Source organism: Sphaeramia orbicularis, chromosome 15 (assembly GCF_902148855.1).
Source record: "Sphaeramia orbicularis chromosome 15, fSphaOr1.1, whole genome shotgun sequence".
Taxonomy (NCBI): Eukaryota; Metazoa; Chordata; class Actinopteri; order Kurtiformes; family Apogonidae; genus Sphaeramia; species Sphaeramia orbicularis.
In genome coordinates this window covers 23,465,301-23,487,707 of record NC_043971.1, presented here as the reverse complement: position 1 = coordinate 23,487,707, position 22,407 = coordinate 23,465,301, and the positions used below count along the sequence as shown (strand labels likewise).

Sequence of the window (22,407 nt, the reverse complement as noted above, 5' to 3'; positions counted from 1 at the left end):
TCACCGATTTTCCCTGCATGGTACCTATCTCCTTTTTGCTTAATCGCCTGCCTTCAAGGTGCGTCTTATCACTGTTATAAACTCCAACATTTTGCTGGTTCTCTTCTTCCCCATCAACTCTTGTGCCAATCTCTTCCTTTATTCTATTTTTTATTTATTTATTTTTTTTACCAGAGCCTACAGGAAGGATGCATATCTGCTCATGAGTGCCATGGGATGCTGCAAAAGCAAAGCCAGTATTTATTGTATGTTTAACTGAGAGCAAAAAGAAACCAAACAGTGAGAGATCTCAAAAGGATTAAGCCTTGATTTTATGAAAGGACAGAGCTATGACCTGAGAGAAGAAAAGCATACTTTAAACTAAATTAAAAAATAAGATAGGTAGTTATGATTTGGGGAAAAATAAATAAATAAATAAATAAATAAATAAATAAATAATAATAATAATAATAATAATAAAAAGGACAGCAGATTCAGTTTGGATTTTGTTGAACCCATAATGACCCAGTGCTGCTTTTGTGGTAGTTCCTTAATGATTTTTTTTCTCTATATTTGACATTCTTAAGTGATTTGTCACCATTTATCATTATATTATATTTTGTATTTTGCATTTTTTCAGTAAAAATCTGGCTGAATGTGGCCCCTGAACTAATATGAGTTTGACACCTCTGGGTTAAATAATTCAATAATTTAAAGGTTTTACTTGGTTAATTTTTTGTTATTGTAAATCTTAAGAGTAATCTCTGTGTGATTATTTATCACAGAATGAGCAGGTAGTTTTCTGTTATGTAATACAGTTTTTTGTTTTTGTTTTTTTTTTTTAAATCCAGACAGCTGTGTAATCTTAATGGGATGATTTAGTGCCGAAAGTGACCACGTGGTGGAGACACGAAGCAGATCATTTCACACGGCAATTTTATTTATTTTTTTTAACATTATATGGGTTTTTATTTTAAAATGTTTTAATAGGGAAAAAAATAGATGACTTTGCTTGTATATGATTGAAGAGCTTGGAAAATATTATAAAATAAGATTAGTGTGTTATATCTGTTAAAAACATACAAATTATGAAAAAAACAAGCATTAAAATGTAAACTCATTAAATGCTGGAATGTTTTTTGAGCATCTGCGTCTTTTCCTTAATTGAATATAAACTTGCGTGTGTGTATGTGTGTGTGTATGTGTGTATTTTCAGCGCTTCAGTGGGTTTGCAGTGTTTTTCAGATCAGTCCCGCCTTCGTGGGATCCTCCTGTGACGTGGAGCAAAGTAAACTTTTGTTTTTTTCTCTATAGCAGAATGTGATCTTTGGTCAACAACTCCAGTCGGACTGAGCTGCACAGACCGCGGTGTGTGATGTGACTGTTACCAGAGGATAGTAGTGTCCGGCTCCGATTAGAATAAACAAAAGAAGAATCATATCAAGTGTTTGGATTGACGCAGTTCAGACAGGAGCTGCAGAGTGTTGGTCATGGCAAAGAAGTCAAACCCAGGCTGGTTAGAAGTTTTCCTCTATTCCACGGTCATATCCATTATTGTGGGGGCTCCGGTTAACGGTAAGATGTTTGTTTTCTTCCCGTTTTCTGAAGTGAAGTCAGTTCTCCTCCACAGCTGTAAGACATTGAAATACCAGAGAAAAAGCTTTATCTCTGCTGCTGGGGTTTATTTATAACCTGACCTGTATGGCATCTTTAATGTGTGTTTGCTTTTTTTTTTTTTTTTTTTAAATCAGGTGTAATCTGTGTCCTTTTCTGAGATTTTATTAAAGGAAAATAGTAATTATATAAACAAACTTATCTTTGTGGTAGCATGACACATACATTTGTGCCTCACTCCAAACTAAACAGTGCTGATTGGATTAGTTATCTGCCTTCATTCAACAGCTGTTTAATGCTTAACGAAAGTGATGTGATTAATCCATTCTGATTAATCTTTGCAAACTTTGCATCATTTTAAACTGTTGCCCATAAAGTTGGAATAAAATATTTTTACCTTTTTCTCATGAAGTGATTGTGATAATGTGATTTATTCTCGATAGATGTAACTGGGACTCATTATGTCATTATTGTACCTGGTCAAAGATGATTACTATTGTGTATGACTAGGAATAAAAAGAGGAATGTGAAAAAAAAAAAAAAGTGGACCATTTCTTTTATATATATTACATTGGTTTATGAGTCTGAAGGAAACTCAATAAAAAACATGTGAAAAAAAAAGGAGGAATGTGTCTGAAAACAAAATCTTTCCGACTTAATGGGCAACAGTATATATTGAATGTATTTGACACTTTTTTTTCCCTACATGTCTGTTTTAAGAATTCTTGTCTTACTTGTCATTTCATAGCTTCAGTGTTACTTAATGGAAATTCAGTAAATGATTATTACTAAATCTTTAGTTTTGTCCATATTGAAACTTAAAGCCATGATTAACTGCATACTTCTACATCTGTTCATACACTATGTCACTATAACAGAACATCTCATCCTGTAAACAGGCCATTACTCTCATAGACGATCTCAGCGACCCATTAGGACATCTGAGATCCACCATGAAACCCGTGCTTCACACGTTCATCTCTCCTGGGATGAGGTAAAACGGCTGCATTTCAAGCCCACCGTAGGCTCCATCCAGCTGTCTGAAGGCCATGTGGCCAAGTTCAACTGCTCCATCGATATCCCTGATGCTCGTGTGGAGCCCACGATGATCTGGGTAAAGGACGGTCAGGAGCTGGCAGGAAATGTACATGTGGTGATGAATGACCTCCAGACCATCACGGACGGAGTAATAACACTCCTGTCGACTGTCAGGTATGGACATGTGGATGCATTTTGCTGAGGAAGGATGTGACGAAACAAAAACATAAAACTGATCAGAATTCCTCATGTGCCTGTTGCAGTATTAGCCATGTGCAGAGAGCGGATGCAGGGCAGTACCGCTGCAGACTGAGCATCATGAATACACTAGTTGAGTCTCAACCAATCAACATTGAGGTTGAAGGTGAGTTTTAATGTTTTTCTGTGTGTCAGGCCTTCAGATGTGGATCAAAAGTTGTAAAGCAGACCCCCACACTTAGTATAGCATCTAAGAATGTATTTATTTGCAAAATATGTACAGCGGGAAAATTATTAGACCATTAAAAATCATCATAAACAATGGTTATGCAATCAAGTTCTAACTCCTGTGTGTATCATGTGACTAAAACAGACAGAAAAGAAAATATGGGATGCCTAAAAGCATTGTTTTTGTCAGTACAATGCCATAGCTATTGATGTCAGAACTTAAATGATTTTGGTTATTATCAAGAAAACATGAAAAATGGATAGATATCAGCTCTTAAATTAACCTTCTAAGACCCAGCTATGCATTTTCTGTCCACATTTGTGGACAAGAGTTTCACAACTTTATACAAAAAAAAAGAAAAACTGTCCACCACAAAGGACATTCCATAAAAAATTTAAAAACTGCATCTGAAAAAACGGTTACATCATGATGTTTTCAATGTAGGCACTTATTTAATAAAAAACAAAAAAAGCTTGTACTTTGCTGACATTTCCTGGGTCTCAGGAGGTTAAACTCTGAGCTATTTTTGTCATTATCATTACATTTGTCCAAACAAATACACCTTTAGTTGTACCAGTCATTAAAATGAACAAAAAATTGAAGAAAACAAGGGTGGCCTAATAATTTTTTTCATGACTGTATGTATGCATGAGTGTATTTTGTAACTTTCAATCCACTCACATTCACTATGTTCTCCATATGTGCAAAGATTTGTGGGATGTTTGTTACATTGATCATCTTGTTATAGGTCTGCCAACATTTATCCAACAACCCGACGACAGGAACGTATCTAGGAACACACCTTTCACACTTTTATGTGAAGCAGTTGGGCCTCCAGATCCTGTTCAGATCCGCTGGCTTCGTGATGGATTACCTGATAGTGACTTCCATAACTCTCCCAGCAGCTACTCTGTGTCAGGTAAGAAATACTCGTTTCCTCATTAATTTTTTTTTTTTTTTTTTTTTAACTTCACAGTCTTGAGGAGTTGAAAACTAACCTTTATAGAGAAGTGCCATATATTGTGGTTCTCCTCCCACATGTTTCGGTAATTGATCATAATATAATGAAACACCACACTGAATGGGATCTGGAGTCATGGTGAAAGAAGCTGAAGATCTGCTTTGTGGTTTTTCTCACTTAGATGTGATGCATACTTGCTCCTTTGTAAATATTAAATGTGTTAGAGGATTTTGGGATGTTATTTCCTTTGGCATTTTGTGTAATTAAAAATACTCCTTAAAACAGCTTTTTAAGTGCTGTTTGATCTTTTTTATGTGTCATGAACTAAAGGAACTGTTTTTATCTGCAATAACATCTGTTCTCTGTAAAAGTGCAGTAAAAACAGTAAAATTAAGATAACTCAAGCTCTGGAGGTTATTTAACTAATTGGTCTAACTTTGCTGTACTTCCTTTTTGGGATGAATTTGGAAACAGTCATAAACAAAGATAAAGAGCATTTAACTCTTGAATGAAGAGTCAAAGTGAGCACATGGTTTTGGACTGCTAGCATCAGTTTGTTGGTGGTTTCTATTCTGCCTTGTCTCTGCTGCCTCAGCAGCAGTACCTTGCTTAGTACAATGAGATTCATCACCACAGACCGTGTCACTGAGGCCTCCTGCTGCAGTGCTCAATGGTTAACACCGGTCATTCATGCATGGTCAGTACTTTTTGTAATAGTGTCCTGTTAACGGTAAAAACATACTTGATGCTGGGAAGTGATCTAAAAACTATGAGCTGGAACAGCCAAAATGCCAGCAAAACACAAATAAGTAAATGATTATATTGACTTAAATGGGAAGAGTCGGCAATTATTAACAGATCAATTACTAATTTTTAATTTAACTGATTATTCATTTAAAGGGTTCTATGTTGTACTGATATTCAAACTCTCAACAGCAGTGGGGGAATAGTGTACCAGAACACACTTACAACTACCAAAACCACCAACAAATCAACACCATGTATCCACAAACTGTATCACTCAGGGAGGCTCATAGTTTACACACATCTGTATTGTGGTATCATCAAGTTTCATCTTCAAACAAAACTCATGGCGTTAGTTGCCCTCGCCATGGGAAAAGTGACTCAGTGTGACTCCCTACTCTCTCTAGTAGTCATATAAATCTGACAGTGCATCAGTTCATATCTCTACAATCCAATACACTGGCATCTTTGTTTATCCTCAAAGCTTTAATGATAGATTTAGATAATTTTTTAGTATTTTAAAGTAGACCTACACTGAAAAAAAATTGGGGGTGTTATTTAGTTTGGAAAACTTAGGAAAGTATTTGCACTTAGAATTTTAAGTAAATTATACAAGTGTGATCATCAAGTAAACTTTACTTGCGGATATAGTTTTTATTTTACTGGCAAACCTCAGATAATTTAGTGATGATTATTAAAATGGTCATTGAATTTTACTTTCTCCTTCTTTGTAAGTTTTACTTAGACTCTGACTGCTTCAAACTGAAAAATGCCAGTGCTAATGCACCTCAAGCTAATGGCTTTTCAAGGTAATTTTTTAATACTGTGACATTTTAGTAGAACAAAACAGAGGAGTGACTGGTTGCAGTGTAACGGCATAGACTGTATGACATCAGCACAGACCGTTCAGTCATGGTGTCAAACTGAAATACGCCTTCCACCCAGTTAACTCTGCTACTCTCCCTATAGGCAGAATATGAGTCATATAACTACAGAACACATAACAGCAACTTGATTTTCACGAATATTTACAACTTGCAAGGTAGCGCACTGTCACATGACTCAGTGACATTGTAAACTACGTGAGTCACATGACTTAGCACAAACTGCCCCCATTACGATCAATGTGGCTTGATCGCTACAATACTTTTTCTAACTTTTATTAATGGACGATATATAAGTAACATTTACACAACATTTTCCATATTTTTTCTGTAGTTTAAATTGCATATTAAAACTTACTTGGTATTTTTAGGTTCATGTACAATGACTATAACCTTTGAATATTATGTGAAAATACATAATAGAACTTACTCTTCCCACACAGTTTATTTATTACATGAATTCCATATTTAGTTGAACTGATACTTACAATTACAAAATAAAAATTGTGACAGTTAACCTAATAAATATTACTACACCAAGAAATATTTTTTTCAGTGTACTACATACTGCCTGTTGAAAAGTTTTTGATTTACATTCAGGTAACACCAACAGATATTATTTAATCTGAATTCTTCATGAATATAACTCATTAAAGTCATGCATATCTCTAAAATGAGCCACATATTTAGCACCTTATATTAAGGGATTTTGAAGTCATCGTGGAGCTATATATTTATTGCTCCAAATGACATCTCCAAAAGCAAACATTTGTTAATAGACAGATAACCTTTGAGACATCTGACATGTGCCCTAACCTCAAATTTTCAGCCCACCAAAGGCAAAGCACTCCTGCTATAACCAGTGAGTGGTGAAACAGCCTGAAGCTAAGGGGTTAAAGGTTTAGAGCTGTGCTTTGGTCCAGCATGCGCAAGGGCCTGGGCAGTATGGGGGGGCTGCACAGGGAGTCTGTTCGGGGGTTGGCTCCGGGGACAAAGACTTCATTCACAGGACAGCCCACTACCCAGCAGGGAGGGGCTGGACCCAGAGGCAGGCTGGCTGGGTGCAGGCCACCAGAGCTCTGTGCAGGATCTCAGCATTAGCACAACAAAACAGTAAACCCACTCTTCTGCATAAACACCTTCTGCACACTATGAGTGAAGGCCTATTTCATTACGTACTAGATTGGCGTTTGTTATGAGTGTGCACATTTTTTTCCAAAATGCCAGAACTGAGCCATTTATAAGGTGCAGAAGTTTGTGGACTAAAGGATAAGTTGAAGTTTGGTCAGATTTTAAGCCAAAAGACCAAATGGCGGAGTAGTTCTTGACTATATTTGCTGCCAAGATATAAAAATGGAAAAATAACATAGACATTTCAGGCGGTTTAGTAAACTGGAGCTCCTCCAAACCTAATTACAGGCTACTGGATCCACACTGCAGGACTTCCACATTTCACATTTAGTTGCTGCAGCTTACTCTGCACTTTGGATTTTTTCATGTTTCAGTTTGAGTGACCAACCCACCCTCTTTCTATCTATAGTGTTGCTTTTTGTTTTTATTTATTTGCCAAGTACAGTGAAAGAAGAAATGTCAGTGCATGACCTCTATTCATTTCCTTTTCTCTCAGGAATATATGATGCAAAAAATACTTTGTACCAGTTGCTTTAGCCACAAAGCATCTCCTCAGATTTTGTGCCTTGGAATCGGTCACTGTTAGACCAAAATACTGTTAAATATATAGTGTATTTAAACGTATTTTCGTGCAGCATCATCCACCTACAGCAACTCTGTTTTGAAGGAGTATATGAGGCTGTAATTTAGATGAGTTTAAGGGTTTGGAACATGTTGATAATTTGAAAAAACAGTGGAAAATGGAATATACTGCAAGGATATTTATAATGCATTACAGTATGTTTTCTGCCATTCAAAACACTGTTGGAATGCTTTGTTTAAAGGAATGGCTTCAAATAAGCAGACTTTATGCAGCCACCTTTCAGTTCAGCATGCAATGAGGGGTTTTTTGTGCCGAAAAAACTGATTTTTGGGAGTGTCTCTTTAAGGAAAACCAGCAGCAGGGTTGTGATATTTACTAACTTGACTTTACTGTTATTAGCCCTTTGCTCGGTGGTAAACTTATATAAGAATGTCAAATTTGCTTAGTTCACACTCTGCCATCTGTTTCTCGTGCACTTTGAGGTGAGGTATGTGGTAATTTCCTTTGCACAGCTTGGCTGAAAGTGTGCTGATGTGTTTACATGTTTCTATCAGAAGTTTAAACACTTTTTTTAGGTAGAATTTTGTCCCATGTGGTCCATTTTTTCTCAGTTTTAAGTGTTGACTAAGTGCAGCCTGTAGACCTTGAGGTTTTATCTTTGCACTAACAAATGCACAGTAATGTTTATGTGAAATGTGAAACATTGGTGACCCTGGTGGAAGATAGAGGAAGAGAAAGGCAAACTTGTGAAGTCAAGATTTTCTGCAAAATGTAAACAAAACATCTCAAGTTAGTTCCAGTCATCACTGTCAGGCTGTTTTGCGGTCAGCTTTGTGGAAGAGTTTCCGACACAGACACTGGAAAAAAAGAGGACAAAGGGGACATTATTTAGCAGCTGTCCCAGTCCTATTCAACTGATCTGTGACCAGTTGAAAGACAGGAATTGTATGTCCAGGAAAACAGAGCCTGTGGAAGGATTGTTACCTCAGTACATAACACTAGAAAGGCTCAATTCGAGGTTATTGCGTGAGGCACTGCTGCGTGAACTTTTGCAATATAATATGACTCGTCTTAAATGTGTTTTTCTGTCAGTTCAGCCTGAAGCTCTTACTTCTCTGTAACTGGCATAGTACTTTTATCTTTTGACACATAAAGAGATTGTTTAGTTGGAACCAAATAGATAAGAACGGGACTCATGCAGCAATATTCACTCACATTTCTCTCATATTTTCTCTAAATTTGACAAAAATGTCAACTCCAAATGCAGCAAACATTCTTCACCATCCAAATCTACACTCACCTGAATGATGAATCCTACTGATGATGAATTGCAGTCACATGGTTAATTGTTGTTATGATTATATTGTTGGTATATGCATGCATTTTGTTGTTTGCTATTATACTATGGCACATGCCTAAGGACTAGAGACAGGCTGCCAAATAAGGTCATAGGAAGTAGACGATTTCACTTCAACAAAAAAATCATATGATTTTGTAGAGCACTGGTACTGGAGTTACAGGAAAATAGAAAACAGCTTTGCTAAAACAGGTCATATTTGTAATATTGTATTAAGTGCATAAATTATTAGTACAAATATAATCACCTTAAAACATATGGAATAAAATACATATTTGTCAAAAAGCAAGATGTTTCCTTGAAAAAAAAATCTAAGAAAGGAAAAATAAGAACTGAAGAGTCTCAGAAGTGACTATGTACTGACAACAAAAGGAACAAATCATGGGAATTAGCAAAAATAAAATATTTTGTAAATAGTAAATAACTTTGGGCATGAGGTTCATTGTGTCTTGGATTTTGCAATGTTTTCAACCTTACTTGAATTTGAATACTTACAAAAATCAAACTGTTTTGTCGTTGAATAAAGTATAAGAGAATAAAGCAAAAATAAATGAAAATAAAGTATCATACGTTGTTATCCATGTGTCAATTGCAGGTGTGGACAAATTCACCCAGTTCAGCTGTGAGGCCTATAACTCGAAGGGTGTCACTACCTCCAGGGAAGCAAACATCAACATCAAAGGTGAAACTGGATCCATTTAAAGCTTTCTGACATTCCAAGGAGTTTTCTTGCCCTGCCAGAAATGCATGCCCCTCTGGAAAGGTTTGTAACACAGCTTCTCCTGCTGTTTTTCAGGACTTCCCAGCCCTGTGTCTAATGTTACGGTGGTGGAGAGGCAGTCCAACAAGTTAATGCTTAGCTGGACTCCTGGACATGATGGGTTCTCCCCACTCACCAAATGCCACATTAGAGTAAGTCTAAACAAACACAGCTACTCTGTCACATTCTCAGGTCGGTTAATACATGGATTGCATCAGTGACATAAAATCTTGGATGTCATTGAATTTTCTGAATCTTCACCCAGATAAATCAGAAGTTGTGGTTTTTGGCCCCAGTGTTTCTAGTCACACTGCTCCTGTTGACCTGGGCTCCTTATCACACTTGGTTAACCCATAAAGCCCCAGAGCTCTGTCGTTGACAAAGACCAGCTCCTGATCTAAAATGTTTAATACCTGTTGATCCACTAATCCTATGAAAACATGTAAATAAGTTTGTCATCTTTTCACGGTCATCAGATATGACCCATTTGGACATTCGCTAGTGGACATGGAAACACTGTCATCTTCTACAACATTGATCCACCAGTAAAACCCATGGAGTTGGGTCAATGACAGTGGATGGAGACACTTGTTTTTATTTTCAGTTATTGATATCTTTGCTAAAAAAGTCACTTTTTCTTGAGTTTTCTCTATTTTTAATATAATAACCCTCAACTTTACTCTGAGCTTTATTGAACATTTACATGATCAGTGAATTAAATATAGGAAAATACCTGATTTACACTGAAAAAATGCAAAATAAGGAAGATAATATTACAATCAATGGTGAAAAATCACCTTTAAAAAAAGGTTAAATATAGAGAAAAATTCATTTGGGAACTGACTCAAAAACAGCACTGGGTCTTTATGGGTTAAGCCAATCATGTCAAATGTGGGTGTTAAAATGGACCCAAATCTTAAATTCCACTGACAAATTAGTGGTGTTGTCAAATCTAGTTTCTTTCACTTCAGGCAACATGCAAAAGTCAAATCAGTTCTGTCTAGGGATCATTTTGAAACTGTGATTCATGCTCTTGTGACTATTAGACTCGACTATTGTAATGCACTTCATGCCGGTTTGATCGAAAATGCACTTTCCCAACTGCAGCTTGTTCAAAATGCTGCAGCTCAGCTTTTAACAGGGACACCGAAACATGAATATAGCTCATCGGTTTTAGCTTCACTCTATTGGTTGGCAGTGCATTTTAGAGTTGATTTTAAAATTCTTGTATTTACTTATAAATTTCTGAATGGCCTTGCCCCGCCCTACCTGTCTGACCTGATCCACCCCTACTCCCCCTCTCGTGCTCTCAGGTCAGCAGATCAGTTGCAGCTTGTGGTCCCAGAAACCAAAAAGAAGCATTGTGGGGGCCGTGCCTTTTCTGTTGCTGCCCCAAAGCTGTAGAACCAGTTGCCTTTAGGAGTTAGACAGGCTCAGTCTCTGCCTGTACTTAAGCCATGTCTAAAAATGCACTTTTTCCTTATTGGCTTTTAATCATGCGTGGGACATTTCTTTACATTTCCTGTGTTGTTTGTACTAGATTTGAATTTGCCTTTGTTTTTATGACAGGTGTATTTTGTTGTACTTAGCCCACTTTGCACCTTGTGTTATCACTGTTTTACTTACTTTTTCCCTTGTTTTATGATTCGTGTACAGCACTTTGGCCAACTGTAAAGTTTTTAAAGTGCTTTATAAATAAAGTTGGCATGTTATGGGTATGGTAATACATGTTGTCTGTGCTGGTTTTTTAGGTTAAAGAGGTGAGTCAGAGGAAAGGTGAGGTGATGACCACCAGGTTCATCAACGCCACAGTTCCACCTTTTAAGTGTGAAGTCACCGGGCTGCAGGCCATGACGTGGTACAACATGAGTGTGTCCTGCAGCAACGAGGTGGGAGCCTCCCCTGTCACTTTATGGATTCAGAGCAACACCACAGAAGGAGGTGTGTGAGTTCACGGAATCGCCGTCATGTTACATTTGATAGTAATACACCAAAAACCTGGAATACTACACGTGGCAGATAGATACGGTAGTTGCAACAGGAAGAAGTCATCCAAAATCTAATCTATGACTGCATTTTACTTGTACTTTATATGAGTGCTTCCATTATATGTGACTTTACTACTACAACACATCTCAGTGGAAAAAAATTTACTTTTTCCCCTTGACATTTATCTGACAGTTTTAGATCCTTTTCAGATTATAATTTTCACCCCCTCCTGACAAGTGAAAACCATTTTGTCAAATGCATTGATATTGAATGCTTATAATAAACTAGCGTGTTGACCTGTGGGGATCCATGGGTTCTAGATGTGGTAGTTTTTATGCTGTTGTGTATTCATGCATGCTGTACAGCAGTCACCGCCAAAGCGTTCTGGCCATAGCAACTGGATTTTAAGGCTACTGGATTCCAAAATTACTAATATCTCCCAAAATATTGGTCCTATCAGCTTGCTGTTTTCACTAGTCTCTTCCTTGACCAAAAATACATAAGTATGCCAAACTGCAGCAGTTGGCTCCTTCCAGATTTTATGTCAATCCCCATACACACACATGCACACAGAGGCCACATGGCTTTTATAATATCGACTGAAGCATTAAGGAATATAAAGTCTTCATAAAAATGTGTCATTCCAAAGGTGAAAACAAGCCTGTTTTTCTGAACTTATAAAAAAACTAAAGTAGAGATATATGGTTCTCACAGAGCAGTGACGCAACAAATATATGAGGATCTTAAGGAATATGACTCATTTCAGAAGAATAAACTACCCAACTCTCAATAAAGAAGTTGACATGAGCAGTAAAATGCAGCACAGTCATATAATATGACACCAAAAACATCATGTAGAATAGTTAAACACTGACAGGTACCATTTTGTTGCATATCGACTACTTCTACTTTCAATACTTCATACTTTTCAACACATTTTGCTGATACTGTTTAATACTTTAAGGTTTTGAGAACTGACCTAAAACTTAAAATGGAGTATATTCACTGTGTGTTGTTTTGTACTTCTGAATACTTCATCTACCACTGCTGCATACGCATTTTTTTCAGGAGTTGGATACATTATTCACCTCTAAAATGTCTGTCTTATTTATTTTCCAAGAAGCCTCTGTTATGTTACTGTTTCCTTCTTATCATAGCAGATTCTTGTGGAGGTTCCAGGAGATCAGAAACATATTATTATCCTGCTACCTTTCCATTTGAAACATAAGCCTTCTTACAGCAGCAGCAAGTAATAACTGGAATTTACGGAAATTACACAACTCGCTGCTGTGTGTACGGCAAGACGGAACGTAAAGCTAGATGTCATATCCACTAAAATCTTGGTTGTTTTCCGGAATGGTCACATAGGAAACAGGAGTGGTCTCACTGAGAAAACACAAAGTACTTACAGGGTGGGGGAGCTTTCAATTTCCTTCCTAAAGCTACTGCAGGGGATATTTTAGTTGAAAGATGTGATACGTGTGCCAGGAAGTGACCACATACCAAAATGTAATCAAAGACTTAAATAGAGTGGCTGTCAGTGTATTTTTTTTCCCCATTTTTTATATTTACAATAATTATATAAAGGATGTCTTGATTTAATTGTTCCTGTTAGTGATACCTCCCATTTTTTTTCTCCCTCTTAGTGCCATCAGCGTATCCCAGAAACGTCACCGTACATCTGAATGAGTCATCACTGGTGATCAGGTGGAAGCCACCGCCAGAGGACCGAATAAACGGCATCCTGAAAGGCTATGATATTATAGTTAGACAAATTGGAGGACAAATGAATAAGGTGAGCCTCTCAGTAATACACTGACTATAAACTCATACATATATTTCTGATCTAATTTGTTTCATTTTTACTTTTTCTGATAATGATGACTCATGCATGACAAGTGTGAAAAGAATTCCACAGATCTGGAGTATGTGCTCCTCCCTTTGTCCCACCCACTGAACCAGAGGTCAGCCCACCGCTTATCTGTTTACAACAGTTTTTCCACTTGTCTCAAGAGTTAGCATGGCATGGAAAGTCGTTTATGAGAAGTGCCTTTTTTCCAAACTCTCTCGAAATAGCATCATTTAATGTATGCATTATTCCATAGTGGTTTGAGCGGTCTTTGCTTACTGCATTCATGCTCTCTGATACAATAGTGTGCTTCCCGTTCTTCAGTCTGTGTCGAAGGTGAAGGAAGCTGATGCTGTGAAAACTGGTAATCTGTGTTTTTCTTTGTCAGGCATGTGGCCTTGAGTCATCACAGAGTCAATGGAATATGAATACAATGGGATGTGTACAATAGGACTAAATATTTGAGTCAAGTCAGTCATTGACGTCATTTCACCAGAGACTTTGTAATAGTTGTGACTGGAAATGTGTGGAAGTTAATTTGTCTGATACTGCTGAATAAATTTAAAAAAAAGGTACAGTTTTGCAATAACACAACCCTCAAGGATTTATAATAATGGTTTAAAATTAGGTGGAAAACTGTCTATAAGTCATAAATAAATACTTTTAAAGAAGTTATAATGGTTTTCATACATTGATAAGTTGGAGTTACTCCTGTTATCTATTTTCTTAAATCAGACCTTGTTAATTTCTTAGTGTGCTTTATCTTCACTAATTCACTAATGATTTGCTAACATATCACTAGCAAAAATAGTCACTTTAAACCAACACTTTAAGTTTAGTAAAGTAAGTTTAGCAAATCAACAAAAAAAAGCATTTATTGATGAGTAAAGAAAAGCTATGGAGTGAAAGCTGTAATAAATGAATCTTTTAATTTGATAAGCCATATTTTGATAAAATAAAATAAGTATTTATCTTCCAAACTTTCAACAGCTGGGAGGAGTCAGAACACACTTAGGACTAACAAAACCACCAACAAATCAATACTACATATGAACAAACATCATTGCTCATTTACTAAAGAATGAATCTCTTTGTTTTCACATATCTGTATAACGGTATCATCAAGTTTTCCTCTTTAATGTGGAACTCATAGCTGATTATTTTGACAGTCAAAGTAAAACTGTTTCGTGTGATCTTTATGTTATTTTGTCAGCCAATAGTTTACACCATAGTTCTGTTAGCTTAGCTCTGTTTTTAGACAGAAAACAGCCACTGTAAAACCACAAATCACCTGGATTTTCTGTACGGTTTGTGTTGTCAGTAGCTGCACTAAAGATCTGTTTGGAATTGTCCAAACAAAGTCAGAACTGTCACAGTTTAGTCTGAACCATGGATCAACAAACAGCCAACTTTGCAAAGATAATACATCACATAATAACCAATAATGCTTCGAAGTCACTATCAAACTCCATTTTTTTTCATTTAGAGCTATGTCCAGTGGTGAAAACAACAGTGTCTCCAGCTTTTATCACTAAATACACAATAAATGTAACCCCTTTAAGTTATGCAGATTGTTTATAGATGATAGTAACTCAACACAAAATACCAGATGAAGCTCTCAAGGCTAAAATCTGTTGGTAGACAAGACAAAGGTGGTTCACCAACCAATGAGATTTGATGCTAAATGGTAAATATGGGCTCACTATTTGGTATTTTGTAACAGATCACAATAGCACTTATTATAATGTGTTTTAGCAGCTTATTAATGATTTCTAAAGCAAATGAAGAGCTTCTTTATAACTACTTATCCATCTTTATTAAGGGCTTATTGTAATCATAAATTGTAAGCATTACTTCCTTTTGATTTTGCGTGTTGTGGTGCAAAACTGACGCTGCAGTCCTCTGAGACTGACGTGGTATACCAGAATTTAGAAGAATTCATCATTCAGATCGTTAACCACATGTTGTCCTCTGTTTGGTGCCACAGACATGATAGACTGTTAATCATGGGTTCAGCACACCCGGTCAGACTGTCAGCATATTTGTAAAGCAGAGGAACCCCAGATGCTGCTGTGTTGTGAAATTCAGGGCTATGTCTGTCACATGTTGACTCCCATTGCAGCACATGAGTTTATCCAGAAAGTTTGCCTGCTTCCCTTTATGAGTTTCAGTATACGGTTCCTTGGGTGGGACCTTCCAGAAAGGTGTTTTACTGTAAATGCTTGTAACATGGAAAATAAGGGACTTTTATTGTATGTTTCTTGTTTGATGTTGTACAAGAAGTGAAAACAGAGGAAAAGGGGAAGGGAATGTAGTGAGTGACAAACAGGACAGGACATGCAGTGAGTTGAGATGTTGCACAAAGTGTACGAGATGTTCCCGCGCCATCAAAAATTCCACAAATTATCTCATTTCAGGGCTTTACACATTGTTTCATGTTGAGTTCAATGACACATCTTATTGTACCATTTATCTCCAAAAAGAGTAATTTTGTCAGAATGAAACTGCAATTGAAACACTATTGTCATTTATTGTATTTCAGATCCACAGCTACACCACCATGGCGTCTGTACCTCTGCAGGAATTTAACACAACGTACAGAGTGGAGGTGGCTGCATGCACACAGGCAGGGAGCGGCATGGTCAGCCCACCAGTGTGGCTGTTCGTGCCAGAGGACAGTAAGCTGCTTTATTGATTTATCTCCTCAATCTGGAAGCTGTTGACTCCGCAAACCAGAGCAACGTACTCGTAAATAAATTTGCTGATGTGTCTTAGCTCACTAAAATAATAACTGTCCCATGAGTGGACATTATAATGATCCTGTAGGAGGAGGCTGTCTATTTAGATGTATTCTGCTTTTCTACTCTTAGTGTTATTTTCCTGGTCACTATTCTATATTGAATTTTGAGTAACATCTCATCATTTTTTGAGCATCAACATCTACCGCAATAGTAGACCTCCTATCTAATGGGTGGTTTTTTTTCTTCCTGTCCCAGGGTCTGTCCCCTCACCATCTTCCAGCCCTGACACCAGTGTTTCAGACTCTGTCTATGTGGTGCTGGGTGTGGTGTGTAGCATCTGTCTCCTGCTACTCATCCTCTGGGGTGGTATCTGTGTGCACAACAGGACTACTGGATTACCGTTTGGGTAGGCTTATAGTTTTTTGACTCTCTGTACAAACACAGTGATTATCTAATTTCCAGTCCTGCTTTGAATGTGATTGTCTTATCTAACCACTGTTTATACAACCATTTTTTTTTTCTTAGCTTGACTTGAAAACATCAAGGACTCCACATTGTAGTGTCCTTTCTAAAGCACCTGGGGATGTTGAGTAATACACTTAGTAACAGGCTATAGTGCGACTGAATGTTTCCTGACTCTGTTAATAAACTTCCTTTGCTTCCTCTTAATCACCATCATCTGCACCTGAGGCCTGTAATAACCATAGAGCAGGACTCATGGACAACATCCAGCTGCAAACACTCTGGAATTCATTTTATAGTCTCTGACTCATCTTTGCCAATCAGGATACGGACAGGACTGTGTCATAGGCTACTGCTCAGATAGAAAAACAGTATCTGACCTAGAACTTAGGAAACAAACAAATGAGAGGGTTTCCTCAATAAGTCCTGTGTTTCATTTGAATCTCTTGTGTATATTATTACTGTACTGGACTTAAATAGGATTAGCTCCCTGTTTAGCTTTCCCTTCATTTGTTGTTTTCTTCTTGTCTCCCCCTGCAGGCAGCTGTTTGGAGCTAGTGAAAAGCTGCCACCTGTTGTGGAATTCACATCACAGAGATCCTACAACCGATCAGCAGTAGAAGTCACACGTATGTTAAAATATATACAGTCGCAAAAAAAATGATCAGACCACCCTCGTTTTCTTCAATTTCTTGTTCATTTTAATGCCTGGTACAACTAAAGGTACATTTGTTTGGACAAATATAATGATAACAACATAAATAGCTCATAAGAGTTTCATTTAAGAGCTGATATCTAACCATTTTCCATGGGTTTCTTGATAATAACCAAAATCACTTACAGTTCTTACAATATCTATGGCACTGTACTGACAAAAAAAAGTGCTTTTAGGCATTCCATGTTTTCTTTTCTGTCTGTTTTAGTTACATGATACACACAGGAGTTAGTACTTGATTGCATAACCATTGTTTTTGATGACTTTTGGAGGTCTAATAATTTTTTCTGCGACTATATATTTCTATTAAAAAAAAAAAAATCATGTATGTTGGTGGGCTTAAACTAAAAATTACCCTGACCTTCTCCTGTTTACAGTCAGTAGCCTTGGTATTAGTGATCAACTTCAGGCCAAACTGCAGGATGTGATGGTCACGAGGAACTTACTTTCCATAGGAAAAGTTCTAGGGGAAGGTGAGAGAACAGTTTAATTTCAAGTAGTGTACAGATTTCTGGTCATACTGATAATATGTAAAATAACACAGATAATACCATATACAAGCAAGTTCATAATCAGTAAAGCAGTAAAGAAATATTACTGTCTTCATTTTTTCAATCAGGTGAATTTGGCTCTGTTGTGGAAGGACACTTACGACAACTGAATGGGACATCAGAAAAAGTTGCAGTGAAGACAATGAAATGTGAGTACTCTGTTACTTTGATTTTCACCTAACCATAAATATCAGTTGTTGACTCTTGTTTCTGTTAAACAGTGGATAGCTTCTCTCAAAGGGAGATAGAGGAGTTCCTGAATGAGGCCGCCTGCATGAAAGACTTTAACCATCCTAATGTCATCAGATTACTAGGTATGACTTCGATACAGACACTGCATACACACTGTATAATATTTTGTCATTGAATGCCACTACTTTGTCTCCTGATCACTTGTCCTTTGCACATTTTTACTGTGTGTGTTTGTGTGAACTTGTTCTCTCTAGGTGTGTGTTTAGAAGTGGGCTCTGGCCACTTTCCCAAGCCCATGGTCATACTGCCTTTTATGAAATATGGAGATCTGCACAGCTTCCTTCTGCGCTCTCGTCTAGGAGAAAGTCCAATGGTAAAAAAAAAATAATCCTAAAATGGAACCAGAGTTGTCATGAGCGATATAAATAGACTCATCCAAAATAATATTTGTCTTGTGTGTTTGTGCTTTTACACAGTTCTTGCCCACTCAGACTCTGCTCAAGTTTATGGTTGATATTGCTTTGGGGATGGAGTATCTCAGCAGTCGCAATTTTTTGCATCGAGACCTGGCAGCACGCAACTGCATGTACGTTGAGTCTTCAGTTTTGTATGTTAAGTTAGAGTTTATAGAGGTAAACTCATTTGATTGTGCATGAAAAATAGGCTTGTTTCATTTTATTTTCATTTTTTCTACAGTCAGTGTTTTGTTTCTTTTACAGGTTGCGTGATGACATGACAGTGTGCGTGGCAGATTTTGGCTTATCCAAGAAGATCTACAGTGGTGACTATTACAGACAAGGAAGAATAGCCAAAATGCCTGTGAAATGGATTGCAGTAGAAAGTCTGGCAGACAGAGTTTTTACTGTAAAGAGTGACGTGGTGAGTGTGTCTGTCTTTCTCTCAAGTTTTATAATTTCTAGTATCATGAGGAAGTCTGTAAAAACATCTCTTGGATATTAAAGTAAGCTTGTAAGAGTTATATACATTGTAGAATAAAATCATTTTAAGTGAAAGACAAGATGCAAATGAAGAATACATACACTATAGAACTGAGAATATGATGAAATGACATGCTTCAGTAATTAAAATCTGTGATGAATGATGCTTATCAAGACTTATGACTGTGAAATCTTTTGATAGTCCTTTAGAAATACATTTTTACCTGAATCAAGTGTTGTGTTTCTACAGTGGGCGTTTGGTGTTACCATGTGGGAAATTGCTACCCGAGGCATGACACCATATCCTGGGATTCAGAACCATGAGATTTACGACTACCTCCTGGAGGGACACAGGCTAAAGCAGCCAGCAGACTGTTTGGATGAGCTGTAAGTGTGTGTACTTTTTTTTGTGCAAACACTTAATTTGGGTTTTAACTGATTTTTTTAGGAAATACAGCTTTTATTTAACTTCAGAATATAAAATTTGACATCAAAGCATACGTTTGTTTGTTATTATGTCAGTTGGCAGCTAGTCAAGTAAGTCATTTCAGCATCAGTAAAGGGGTTATATGTAGTATTGATGTTCCAAACTCTCAACAGCAGGGGGAAGTCAGATAGCAGAACACACGTCTATCAAAACCTCCAACAAATCAATGCTATGTATCCACAGACTGTATCACTCACTGAGTAAAGTATAGTAAAAATAGTACTTATTACATTTTCTCCTTCAAACAAAAACTCATAGCTGGTTACTTTGACAGTCAAAATACAATAACACTGTGTCTTATAGTCTTCATGAGCTGCATCAGCTGATAGTTTACATTATAGCTCTGTTAACTTAGCCCTGTTTTTAGGCAGGAAACAGCCACAGTAAAACTGCAAATCACCTCTGTTTTCTGTACGGTTTTTGTTGTCAATAGCTGCACTAAAAATCTGTTTGGAATCATCCAAACAAGGTCAGAACTGTCACAGTTTAGTCTGAGCCATGGATCAACAAACACCTAACTTTGCAAAGATAATAACAGGTCATTATAATTTTAATCCCTCAAAAAAACATTATCAAACTCACCCCGTGTAGTGGAAATGCTGTGATTTCAGCATCAAATTCCATTATGCTCCTTTAGAGCTGTGTCCAGTGGTGAAAACAACAACAGTGCTTCTAGCTTTTCTCTTTGACTGCAAAAGTTGTTTCTCATTCCATCTCAACACTTTCTGGCACTTTCTGCCCTGTAGTGATAGTATTCCTTAATAATAACATAGATGACCAGCAGAGTGACTCAATACTCTCTCTAGTGGTCACATAAATCCATTTAACCACTGGTATGAATACATTCAGTGGACATCTTAGATATCCAAATACATTGGTATCATTTGGTATAACTTCATAGCTCTTTACTTGCAAGATGAATTTTATGTCTTTAAAAAAAAACATTTTAATATAGAAATACAACATATAACCTTTAAAACTTTAAAACTTCAACAGTGCCAACACACTATAAAAGTGTAAGATGACTTAATTAGGAATGAATCTTGAAAAGTAAAGTAATGTATCTGTTTCTAGGTATGAGATCATGTACAGCTGCTGGAGAGCTGATCCGCTGGATCGGCCATTCTTTTCCCAGTTGCGAGAAATGCTGGAAAAAGTAACAGAAAAGCTTCCAGAGTCTTTCAGCAAAGAAGATATTATCTATATAAACACCAGCTTTCCTGAAGAAGACCCTGATGGAGAAGAGCTGACTGTAGAGCATCCTGTGTTCAGCTCTTCACCTTCATGCAGTCGCCAGGCAGCGGAAAATGCTGTAGTCACTGCGGACATTCATGGAAGTGTGGAGGATGAAGAGGATGAAGATGATGATCGTTATGTTGTGGTGATCGCCTCTGATCCCTCCCTGAGATCTGGTACACTAAACGCTCCTCTTTTAACCAATGATGCTTTGAGACAAGTGACTGGAGAGACAGCAGCGGACCACAGCTCAAGTGATACGTCTCACCTGCTGTAAAGATTAGTATTTAACAGATAAAAACTGTGACGAACACTATTGGACCATGATAACAGTATCCCTCATGGCACTGGGAGCACCTTCACCTCCATTGTATCCTAATGGAGACTTTCTACAGTGTTATGGATTGGTCAGTTTGGACTCTGCAAAGCCAGTGTCAGTGTTTGCAATACCGTCTGTGTGTTAAATGTTCCTTGTTTCATAAGCTTGAGATGCACTGAACTGTGAAACTGTTTATTATATTGAATTCTGTGTTAAAATGTAAATATAGAATTGTACAGAGCATTTATAAAATGAAATTATATATTGTAAAAAAGAAATGATTTATAGATTCCTTTGAGACTTGATTATTAAATTGATGTGCATTTTGCCATGATTGTCTCATTTCCAAATATCGTCATATTTTAAGTGTAATAAGGACTAAATGGCTGCATTTGGGTACCAATGATGAATACAGCTTTCTTCTTGCTTAAACCAAAAGTAAAAAACAATATTTTTCAAGATCTGGGTGGTTTGAGTAAAAGGTTTTATTATGTTGCAATCGGTGATGTGGAAAAACTGAAAGCATAACTTTGCAAATACCCACCATTTCAAACTCAAAATGGTTAATTAATATTTCTTGATCAGCTATTCAGGAAAAGTTGTTTTCTGGGAAATTCTGGGCTGATACTAACATTTAACAGTTGCACTAATCACCAATAATAATGTTCTTTTTTGTTTATTCTGTTCTTGTTAGTTATTCTGTTTGTGCTGAGGAAACAAAAAAATCATCATTATAGAATAATATTTGAACTGTTATTTAACCCATAAAGACCCAAACTGCTACTGGCGACCAAAATCATCTACTGATCTAAACTGTTTAATACCTGTTGATCCATTAATCCTATCAATATATGAAAACAATTGGTGTAAAATGCAGTTTGTCATCTTTTCATAGTCATCAGACATGACCCATTTGGACATTCAGAGGCTCTGTAGTGAATGTGGAAACACTGTCATCTTCTGCAACACTGATTCACCAGTAAAACCCATGGCGTTGGATCAATGAAAGTGGATGGAGAAACTTGTCTTTATGTTCAGTCAATGATATATTTTATAGAGAGTCACTTTTTCTTCAGTTTTCTGTTTTGGATATAATAACCCTCAACTTTAACCTGAGGCTTTATGAACATCTACAAAGTCAGTGAATTAAACATAGGAAAATACCTTATTTTCAGTGAAAAAACCCCCCACAAAATAAAGAAGATAATATTGCAATAAATGGTGATAAATCTCTCAAGAAGGGTTAAATAGAGAAAATAATTCATTTAGGAAGTGTCACAAAAGTAGCTCTGGGTCTTTATAGGTTAATGTCCTTTTTTTTTTAGCTTTACAAGGGGAAATTCAGTCACAGATTTATGAAACAACCTTTAACAAAGTTAAACAGATAGTGCCAACAGTGGAATGTTATCTTATTTACTAAGGCTAGTATTGTCCAGTACAGTTAATCAGC

General features: G+C 36.9%; 1 protein-coding gene across 1 annotated transcript; it reads left to right on the top strand.

Moving 5' to 3' along the window:
- Window positions 1–1,306: 1,306 nt before the first annotated feature.
- Window positions 1,307–21,384, top strand: mertka (c-mer proto-oncogene tyrosine kinase a). The gene is made up of 19 exons (XM_030156668.1): window positions 1,307–1,554; window positions 2,493–2,805; window positions 2,895–2,995; window positions 3,807–3,977; window positions 9,314–9,400; window positions 9,515–9,630; window positions 11,230–11,419; window positions 13,114–13,262; window positions 15,859–15,994; window positions 16,313–16,463; window positions 17,060–17,148; window positions 17,612–17,707; window positions 17,854–17,934; window positions 18,007–18,099; window positions 18,232–18,350; window positions 18,454–18,563; window positions 18,697–18,856; window positions 19,166–19,302; window positions 20,477–21,384. The coding sequence occupies exons 1-19, from the start codon at window positions 1,470–1,472 to the stop codon at window positions 20,913–20,915; spliced, it is 2,823 nt and encodes a 940-aa protein (XP_030012528.1). The 5' UTR covers window positions 1,307–1,469; the 3' UTR covers window positions 20,916–21,384.
- Window positions 21,385–22,407: the final 1,023 nt, after the last annotated feature.

What these genes read in the sequence shown, in the direction of transcription:
- mertka (XM_030156668.1), top strand. Translation starts at nt 1,470, where the DNA reads ATGGCAAAGAAGTCAAACCCAGGCTGGTTAGAAGTTTTCCTCTATTCC. An exon ending in AATCAACATTGAGGTTGAAG is followed by an intron (nt 2,996 to 3,806) that starts GTGAGTTTTAAT and finishes ATCTTGTTATAG; the next exon opens with GTCTGCCAACATTTATCCAA. An exon ending in TAATGTCATCAGATTACTAG is followed by an intron (nt 18,100 to 18,231) that starts GTATGACTTCGA and finishes TGTTCTCTCTAG; the next exon opens with GTGTGTGTTTAGAAGTGGGC.